This window comes from Thalassophryne amazonica, chromosome 22, assembly GCF_902500255.1.
Source record: "Thalassophryne amazonica chromosome 22, fThaAma1.1, whole genome shotgun sequence".
Lineage (NCBI taxonomy): Eukaryota > Metazoa > Chordata > Actinopteri > Batrachoidiformes > Batrachoididae > Thalassophryne > Thalassophryne amazonica.
Genome location: NC_047124.1, coordinates 35,713,245 through 35,723,632, shown reverse-complemented (window position 1 = coordinate 35,723,632; position 10,388 = coordinate 35,713,245). Strand labels below are relative to the sequence as shown.

The window sequence follows — 10,388 nt, the reverse complement described above, 5'->3', positions numbered from 1 at the left end:
AAGTATGTTATTTCAGGAGCAGTTCTGAAAACTGTCACTAAGTCGGCTCATCATCAACAGGATGAAATGGACTCTGCATTTCATCATTTCATCCAGACTAACTGGCATCATGTGACAGATTGGCTTTGTTAGCTGCTTTTTTCCAAAACTGAAGGTGCCCAGTCTCCATAATTACAGTTTTGGCAAATTCTAACTGTTTTATATGGAACGTTTTACAGTATTTTCTATCAAGTTACCGTAAGTCCAGGCGTTTATTTTTTCAAACTGTGCTCAGACGGGCACCAAAATGAGGCCGACCTTTATTCAAGGCCGGCAATTATTAACAAAATGCTTCTTGCTGTCTGCACTGTAATATGGTGTTAAGTTGCACACGTATTCCTGGGTGTGACGAACCAAACCGCTTTAGATCAGAGCCCTCTGCGGGGCTGCAAACTCTGCCCGGAGCCTGATGTGTACCTGCAAAATGACACAGACCACAAGGGCTGTGATTGGTCACTTTCAAATTTTCACTCATACCTCTCCTGTCAAATTTTAAAACTTTTTGCAGTGGGCATGCTGATTAATAATATGTTTGACAGAAAAGTCCACAAATATGACCAACTTTACAACACAGAGTCAGAAAAAGATGCTGAAATTACCCACAATTCATGGAAGAAATTGTATGTATTGTATCATTGGTTTGGAGGTTGATGATTCCATAAAGAAGTGCTTTTTGAGGGACAAATTAATCCAGAAAAGTCACTGTTCCTGCTGCAAATTACACAATGGAGAACTTTAAAAGTGTCACATGCACATTCACATTGTTTCAGCGGACATGAGCGGCGGCTCGCGTGCGCGTGCACATGTTCTCTAATCAGAACGGCTTCCTCAGCGGCGTAATGAAGGGCCGTGCGCGTCCGCGCCTCCGCTGAAGGACGTTTTGAAAAGTGGGCGTCGTGTACACGCGCATCCGTTGCAAAGTGGAACAGCTGTTAATAAGTGAATGGCCTCGCGTGTCAGCGGTGACGGATCGGCTTCGCACGTAATAAAGCGTGTTTGTGGCGTGCGCGCGCACGGGGGGGGGGGGTCCCTGCACGGTCCGCGGCGCGCGCACGAACACCTGTAGCTCCGCGCCGTGATGCACGTGGGGCTCATTATGGGCATCAGTCCGGCACGGAGTTGACTTTGGTGAACTTTTGGCTCCGAGGGCACCGCTGAACTCCAGGATTCTGCTGCGCGCGCTCTGAAAGGTGAGTGACGTGAGCAGCTGTTTGACATTTTGGAAGATAAACGATCTTTTTTTTTTTTTTGAAACCGTTATGATTAAAAAAAAAATGCCCTCAACGGCGTGGTTTGGGGTTGACACGCGTGGGCGTGCCCCACGATCGGCGCGGCGGTGCCGGCGGCGGCGCTGCGCACGCGAGCCCGTGCCGCCCGCAGACGCTGGCTGCGCCGCGGAGGAGAAGCATCGTCTGCTCGTCGTGCTCCCGTTCGCCGCCTGCCTCTCCGCGCACGCGTCCCCGCCCGCCGCTCCAGCTCCGCCTCGCTGCTCTCCGTGGCGGATCGTTCCGAACCAGCCTGCGGATCGCTGCGGCTCCCGGTTCCACGGCGGCGCTTCGGCTGCTTCAGCGCGTCAACAAATGCAGAAAAGGGAGAAAAGTTTCGGTAAGACGTTTCCTCTTCTTCCATCTAACGCGCACGCCTTCTGTTTGCTTCAGACACAAAAGAATCGGTGTCACGTTGCGCAAGTTCGGACGGTTCCGGTTCTGATCCGTGCGCGTGAAGCAGCGCGCGCGCGGCGCCCCGTGCCGTTCGTCCGTTACTGGCCTGTAACGGCACTCCGCTGCCATGGCAACAGTAATTAAAGTGATGGGTTGAAATGTCAGTGGCGGGCGGCTGGAAACCCAACACGCTCCTGCTGTGCACACGGCGGTGCGTGTGGCCGCTCGGAACCCGCAGATAACGCGGCAAGCGTCCGGGCACGTGCGCGGAAAACGAAGCTTTTGTTCGTTTGATTCCCGCCGCGCGCGCGCGCCGAGGACCAGAAACTCTCCGTTCGGTTTGGAACTGATCCGGATCGATCCATCTCCGCGTCCACGCGCCTCAGCGGCACCGAGAACCGCTTCGACGCGCAAAATACGCCACTTTGTCGCACGTGGATATTTAGACAAAGAGAGAAATGGTTGATAAAAATCATCCATCAGGTTTTAGGCTCCTGATTATTGACGTCATTGACGGTTGAGGGCTTTTGCAGAAATGTTTTTCGGGGTTTGATCCCGCGGAGTCCGAGAACCCTTCAGTGGAAACAGGTTCAAGTCTCAGTGCGGCTAAAAAAAAAAAAAAAAAAAAAGACAATTTTCTACAAATCAGTGATCTATTTTTAAAGTTACAAAAAATGAAACCTCAGCAGGTGGCCAGAAGATTGTGGATCAGATCTGTGCCAAAAGACAAAACTGAAAATAAATAAATAAATCACTTTAGAGTTTAGGTGCAGAATAAACCGCCGAACACCACGTGACACAAACAGCCCCATAAAGAGACTAATTCGAGCTGTGTGTGTGTGTGTGTGTGTGAGTGTGTGAGTGTGTGAGGGGGACAAAGGGTGTGCCTCCCCTCAGGGACTGGTAGGAGAATACTAATTCCAGCCTGGTGCAAAGCCCCCCCCATAAAACCCCAAAGTGGGGGCTGACAAAAGCCCCCCACAGTCAGCGGCTAAACAATACCGGCATGGCAGAACTAGCCACGCCCCTTCAAAGATACAAGAGGTCAATGCCAAAAGTAGTCAGGAAGAAACAAAGTGTTTTTGTGCCTTTGACCAAAAAACAGAAACTCTTCTGCAAAAACTTTGTTTTCTCAAACTGCAGAAAGTCTAAAATTTAAAAATCTGACATTTTTGGCAAAGAGTTTCATGACTGAGTCTGTGTGTGATGTCACATAGACTCTGTGAAAGAGGACAGGAGGCCAACACGTGGTAACCAGTCAAACATGGTGATGTTTGAGTGCACACACACACACACACACTACAATCTTCATCGCTCACTTTTCTTTTTCTGTGAAAATAGTGATATTTGGGTCACCGTGTCACCAGATGTGCAGCCGTCATTCAGTCACTTTTGTTTTATGATGATTCTACACCAGAGGGCGCTATCAGCTGGAGCCCCGTGTGGTTTTTGATTCCGACTCCAGAATAATGTTCCAGAAACACACATTTTACGATGGGTTTGAAACACTCCAGAAGAGGTTAGACTTTGCCGTCACTAATTTGCAGCAGAGATGAAACGTTTGATTTTGTCCTGAGTTGCACTTTTCATCCTGTGAGGATGTTTCTCCCTGTGGGTGTTCATTTAACTTGGTCACCCCCATTTACTATCCAGCAGGGGGCAGACACGTGTATAGGACTTTAGAGTGGCGTTGGCATCCCAGGGTTTTGACTGACAGGCGCCCAGAGCGCACTGATCACATTATCAATGAGACGTGTCTCAGGGCAGCAGGTTGTTGGATTCATGGTTTTACTCTCCAAAAGGTTTCAGAGTAACTGCACATGGATGCAAAAATCCATCTGAAAACGGATGTAAAAAATGTACAGATTTACTGCAGATACAGAAAAGGAGATAAATACGAGGTCTATTAGAAAAGTATCCGACCTTATTATTTTTTTCAAAAACCATATGGATTTGAATCACGTGTGATTACATCAGACATGCTTGAACCCTCGTGGGCATGCAAGAGTTTTTTCACGCCTGTCGGTTACGTCATTCGCCTGTGGGCAGTCTTTGAGTGAGGAGTCGTCCACCCTCTCGTCGATTTTTTTCATTGTTTAGGAATGGCTCAGAGACTGTTGCTTTGTTTGATAAAATTTTTTTCAAAACTGTAAGGCACAACTGAGTGGACACCATTCAATAAATTCAGCTGGTTTTCGGTAAAAATTTTAACGGCTGATGAGAGATTTTGGTCTGGTAGTGTCGCTTTAAGGACGGTCCACGGCGCCTGACGGCGATCTGCGCTTCGAGGCGGCAGCGTCTCGCCGTTTCAAGTTGAAAACTTCCACATTTCAGGCTCTGTTGACGCAGTAAGTCGTCAGAGAACAGAGAACTTTCAGAAGAAGTCGGCATGAGGAGTTTATTCGGACATTCCATTGTTAACGGTCATTTTGTAATGAAAGAACGTGCGGGCAGAGTCGCATGTCGGGCCGGACCTGACCGCGGGGGGTCGCGACAGGAAAAACACCTCCGTTGGAAATCTTAACGGGCAAGTTGGAACATGCCCAAGCTGTTAAACAATTTCTCAGTTACTCACTTGTTGAAAGCCATTAAAAGCCGCCTGAATTCTACAAATGGTTTTCAACACGGAGGTGTTTTTCCTGTCGCGGCGCACACAGATTCACCGAGTCGTCACGGAAACGACTCGGCGAATTTGCGCGTACGTCTTTCATTAAAAAATGTCCTTAAACAGTGGAATGTCCGCATAAATGTAGCGCCTTGGGGCAACTGTTTGTTGTGATTTGGCGCTATATAAAAAAATTGATTGATTGATTGATTGATAAATTCCTCATGCCGGCCTCTTCTGAATCTTCTCTGTTCTCTCACGATGTCCTGGGTGAATTAAGCCTTAAATTAGGATGTTTTAAGCTCGAAACAGGCCGACGACGGCGCCTGGAAGCGCTGCGCGACGTCCCGCTCTGTGGGAAGTCCTTACACCGACAGAAACACCCCATAATCTCTCATCAGCCGTTAAACTTTTCACAGAAAACCAGCTTAATTTCTCGAATAGTGTCCACTCGGATATTCCTCACAGGTCCAGAAAAAATTTTGATAAAGCAACGCGCGCCGTCTCGAGCAGCTGTGAAACAAAGGAATTCAGCCGAGAGGGCGGGACCACATCTCACTCAAGGCCTGCCCACAGGGAAATGACGTCACCGACATGCGTGAAAAAACTCACGCATGCGCACGAGGGTTCAAGCATGATTGGTGTAATCGCACGTCATTCAAATCCATATAGTTAAAAAAAATAAAAGGGTCGGATAGTTTTCTAAAAAACCTCATATGTGAAACTAAAACAAGGTCCAGCTGTCAGGAAAGTTCATGTCCAAGCTTTAACGAGTGTGTTGGTTCTAGTTCTTCCCTGCAGCCTTTTATACTGAAATTATGGCCGTTCAAATGTTGCAGTAATTTAGATAAATTAATTATGGAGCCTATAACATCACAGACATTTAAAGTCAGTTCATGTTATCAGTGCCAGGCTAGAATAGTACAAAGGACAAATAGTATTATCCTGAAAATCAATAATGATTTCAGCACATCAGCAGAAAGCTGAGGGTAAAGAACCGCTCTCATTATGTTGCTGGAGCTGTGGCACACGTGTCAGACGGCTGTTAATGACTTTTCTCATAGACGTAACTTGATTTAATAACTGTCATGGAGTTACCTAAAGTGTGTGTGTGTGTGTGTGTGTGTGTGTGTGTGTTAACGCTCGTTAAGCCTGAAACACTTCTTAATTAAACAGCCACAGACCTCTGAAACATGCAAACTGTGTAAAAATGTTTGATTCTTGTTGTTTGCCGTCCAGGTTTTAAGGGTCAAGGATGTGATTGTTAGTCACGTTCTTGGACACAGACCTTGGACATGTTCAGAGATGTCTACCCTTGACCTATTTTAAGAGGTTAAAAAGTCACATTCTGTTTCAATCTGTTCAGTTTTGTTTTTGAGTGACAGCCAATCAGAGTAGAGTGGCTCTGTGATGCCAGTGGCTGGTCTCTCCACAAGCTTCATTTTGTGTGTCTCATATTTTATGTAAAAGCCAGCAAGAAATAAACACTTCTAAAATGGAAATGCTGTTTTTGTAACCTGATAACACCTCTGAACTTATTTACGAGACATTTCACAGACGTTAGCGTGCACACTAACTTGGACTAACTCAAAACTAACTTACTGTGGAGTTAAATTTGTCTCATTAATACCTGCAAATGCACAGAGGCTGATCCACAAATACTCCTTGATTTGTACAACGTGTGCTCTTAAAATGTATATATTGTTTTTGATTGATGGAGGGGCTTTATTGAACATGTACAAATGGCACTTTAGACAACAGGATTTTAATAATTAACTCAACTGAAGATTATAAAGAACACAATGCAAATACAGCCGAGGGTATTTTAGATTGTGGGTTTTTTTTTTAATCTAAGTGGGAACCCGCTGTGATTGTGAACACGGACAACTCTTTTTGATCAAATGACTTTTGAACATTTCTATATCAAATAGTACTTGGGAATATTTGTTAGTGTACTTGAGCTTAGCTGCCACAAATGTGATCTTAAAAATTATATAAAGAATTTCATGAGCTTTAAAGTTGATCTGTTCCAACTTAACTGATTGACAGAGATTTGACTAAATTGTTGTTATTAAACTGTTTTGCAATAAAATAAAGAGATATGTCCTGTTAAACACAAGAGCAAATGTAGGAGGGAAAAAACTAAAACTTAATGTTTATACTTTTATAATAATGTAACTCCACATCAAAGCAAATTTTGGGCGATGTCGGGGTCTTATTTGTATGACTGTGGAGTTAGTTTTTTTTTATCTAACTGGGGTCTGGTGGGCGATGTCTGGGTCTTATTTGTATGACTGTGGAGTTAGTTTTTTTTTATCTAACTGAGGTCTGGTGGGCGATGTCGGGGTCTTATTTGTATGACTGTGGAGTTAGTTTTTTTTTTATCTAACTGAGGTCTGGTGGGCGATGTCTGGGTCTTATTTGTATGACTGTGGAGTTAGTTTTTTTTTTTATCTAACTGAGGTCTGGTGGGCGATGTCTGGGTCTTATTTGTATGACTGTGGAGTTAGTTTTTTTATCTAACTGGGGTCTGGTGGGCGATGTCTGGGTCTTATTTGTATGACTGTGGAGTTAGTTTTTTTTATCTAACTGGGGTCTGGTGGGCGATGTCTGGGTCTTATTTGTATGACTGTGGAGTTAGTTTTTTTTTTATCTAACTGAGGTCTGGTGGGCGATGTCGGGGTCTTATTTGTATGACTGTGGAGTTAGTTTTTTTTTTATCTAACTGAGGTCTGGTGGGCGATGTCGGGGTCTTATTTGTATGACTGTGGAGTTAGTTTTTTTTTTATCTAACTGAGGTCTGGTGGGCGATGTCTGGGTCTTATTTGTATGACTGTGGAGTTAGTTTTTTTTTTTTATCTAACTGAGGTCTGGTGGGCGATGTCTGGGTCTTATTTGTATGACTGTGGAGTTAGTTTTTTTTATCTAACTGGGGTCTGGTGGGCGATGTCTGGGTCTTATTTGTATGACTGTGGAGTTAGTTTTTTTATCTAACTGGGGTCTGGTGGGCGATGTCTGGGTCTTATTTGTATGACTGTGGAGTTAGTTTTTTTTATCTAACTGGGGTCTGGTGGGCGATGTCTGGGTCTTATTTGTATGACTGTGGAGTTAGTTTTTTTTATCTAACTGGGGTCTGGTGGGTGATGTCGGGGTCTTATTTGTATGACTGTGGAGTTAGTTTTTTTTATCTAACTGGGGTCTGGTGGGCGATGTCTGGGTCTTATTTGTATGACTGTGGAGTTGTTTGTTTTTATCTAACTGGGGTCTGGTGGGCGATATCGGGGTCTTATTTGTATGACTGTGGAGTTAGTTTTTTTTATCTAACTGGGGTCTGGTGGGCGATGTCTGGGTCTTATTTGTATGACTGTGCAAATGTAGGAGGGAAAAAACTAAAACTTAATGTTTATACTTTTATAATAATGTAACTCCACATCAAAGCAAATTTTGGGTGATGTCGGGGTCTTATTTGTGTGACTGTGGAGTTAGTTTTTTTTTATCTAACTGAGGTCTGGTGGGCGATGTCGGGGTCTTATTTGTATGACTGTGGAGTTAGTTTTTTTTATCTAACTGGGGTCTGGTGGGTGAGGTCGGGGTCTTATTTGTATGACTGTGGAGTTAGTTTTTTTTATCTAACTGAGGTCTGGTGGGCGAGGCCGGGGTCTTATTTGTATGACTGTGGAGTTAGTTTTTTTTATCTAACTGGGGTCTGGTGGGTGAGGTCGGGGTCTTATTTGTATGACTGTGGAGTTAGTTTTTTTTATCTAACTGAGGTCTGGTGGGCGATGTCGGGGTCTTATTTGTATGACTGTGGAGTTTTTTTTTTTATCTAACTGAGGTCTGGTGGGCGATGTCGGGGTCTTATTTGTATGACTGTGGAGTTAGTTTTTTTATCTAACTGGGGTCTGGTGGGCGATGTCTGGGTCTTATTTGTATGACTGTGGAGTTAGTTTTTTTATCTAACTGGGGTCTGGTGGGCGATGTCTGGGTCTTATTTGTATGACTGTGGAGTTAGTTTTTTTTTTATCTAACTGAGGTCTGGTGGGCGATGTCGGGGTCTTATTTGTATGACTGTGGAGTTAGTTTTTTTTTTATCTAACTGAGGTCTGGTGGGCGATGTCTGGGTCTTATTTGTATGACTGTGGAGTTAGTTTTTTTTATCTAACTGGGGTCTGGTGGGTGATGTCGGGGTCTTATTTGTATGACTGTGGAGTTAGTTTTTTTTATCTAACTGGGGTCTGGTGGGCGATGTCTGGGTCTTATTTGTATGACTGTGGAGTTAGTTTTTTTTATCTAACTGGGGTCTGGTGGGCGATGTCGGGGTCTTATTTGTATGACTGTGGAGTTAGTTTTTTTTATCTAACTGGGGTCTGGTGGGCGATGTCTGGGTCTTATTTGTATGACTGTGCAAATGTAGGAGGGAAAAAACTAAAACTTAATGTTTATACTTTTATAATAATGTAACTCCACATCAAAGCAAATTTTGGGTGATGTCGGGGTCTTATTTGTGTGACTGTGGAGTTAGTTTTTTTTTTTATCTAACTGAGGTCTGGTGGGCGATGTCGGGGTCTTATTTGTATGACTGTGGAGTTAGTTTTTTTATCTAACTGGGGTCTGCTGGGCGATGTCTGGGTCTTATTTGTATGACTGTGGAGTTAGTTTTTTTTTATCTAACTGAGGTCTGGTGGGCGATGTCTGGGTCTTATTTGTATGACTGTGGAGTTAGTTTTTTTTATCTAACTGGGGTCTGGTGGGCGATGTCTGGGTCTTATTTGTATGACTGTGGAGTTAGTTTTTTTATCTAACTGGGGTCTGGTGGGTGATGTCGGGGTCTTATTTGTATGACTGTGGAGTTAGTTTTTTTATCTAACTGGGGTCTGGTGGGCGATGTCTGGGTCTTATTTGTATGACTGTGGAGTTAGTTTTTTTTATCTAACTGGGGTCTGGTGGGCGATGTCGGGGTCTTATTTGTATGACTGTGGAGTTAGTTTTTTTTATCTAACTGGGGTCTGGTGGGCGATGTCTGGGTCTTATTTGTATGACTGTGCAAATGTAGGAGGGAAAAAACTAAAACTTAATGTTTATACTTTTATAATAATGTAACTCCACATCAAAGCAAATTTTGGGTGATGTCGGGGTCTTATTTGTGTGACTGTGGAGTTAGTTTTTTTTTTTTATCTAACTGAGGTCTGGTGGGCGATGTCGGGGTCTTATTTGTATGACTGTGGAGTTAGTTTTTTTTATCTAACTGGGGTCTGGTGGGTGAGGTCGGGGTCTTATTTGTATGACTGTGGAGTTACTTTTTTTTATCTAACTGAGGTCTGGTGGGCGAGGCCGGGGTCTTATTTGTATGACTGTGGAGTTAGTTTTTTTTTATCTAACTGGGGTCTGGTGGGTGAGGTCGGGGTCTTATTTGTATGACTGTGGAGTTAGTTTTTTTTATCTAACTGAGGTCTGGTGGGCGATGTCGGGGTCTTATTTGTATGACTGTGGAGTTAGTTTTTTTTATCTAACTGAGGTCTGGTGGGGGATGTCGGGGTCTTATTTGTATGACTGTGGAGTTAGTTTTTTTTTTATCTAACTGAGGTCTGGTGGGCGATGTCGGGGTCTTATTTGTATGACTGTGGAGTTAGTTTTTTTTTTATCTAAATGAGGTCTGGTGGGCGATGTCTGGGTCTTATTTCTATGACTGTGGAGTTAGTTTTTTTTTTTTCTAACTGAGGTCTGGTGGGCGATGTCGGGGTCTTATTTGTATGACTGTGGAGTTAGTTTTGTTTTTTTTTCTAACTGAGGTCTGGTGGGCTATTTCGGCGTCTTATTTGTATGACTGTGGAGTTAGTTTTTTTTTTTATCTAACTGAGGTCTGGTGGGCGATGTCTGGGTCTTATTTGTATGACTGTGGAGTTAGTTTTTTTTTATCTAACTGAGGTCTGGTGGGCGATGTCTGGGTCTTATTTGTATGACTGTGGAGTTAGTTTTTTTTTCTAACTGAGGTCTGGTGGGTGATGTCGGGGTCTTATTTGTATGACTGTGGAGTTAGTTTTTTTTTATCTAACTGAGGTCTGGTGGGCGATGTCTGGGTCTTA

General features: G+C 43.9%; 1 protein-coding gene across 3 annotated transcripts in view; it reads left to right on the top strand.

Annotated features, from left to right (window-relative positions):
• Positions 1–907: 907 nt before the first annotated feature.
• lmo3 (LIM domain only 3) overlaps positions 908–10,388 on the top strand; it is a 148,856-nt gene continuing 139,375 nt past the window's right edge. Inside the window, exon 1 of one of the 3 annotated variants that reach the window (XM_034163555.1) lies at positions 908–1,031. In XM_034163555.1, the coding sequence (XP_034019446.1) occupies positions 983–1,031 (49 nt within the window). In that variant the 5' untranslated portion in view covers positions 908–982. Of the gene's footprint in view, positions 1,032–1,066; positions 1,230–1,517; positions 1,645–10,388 lie in introns of those variants that run through there. The other 2 variants (XM_034163557.1, XM_034163556.1) reach the window with 2 other exon arrangements.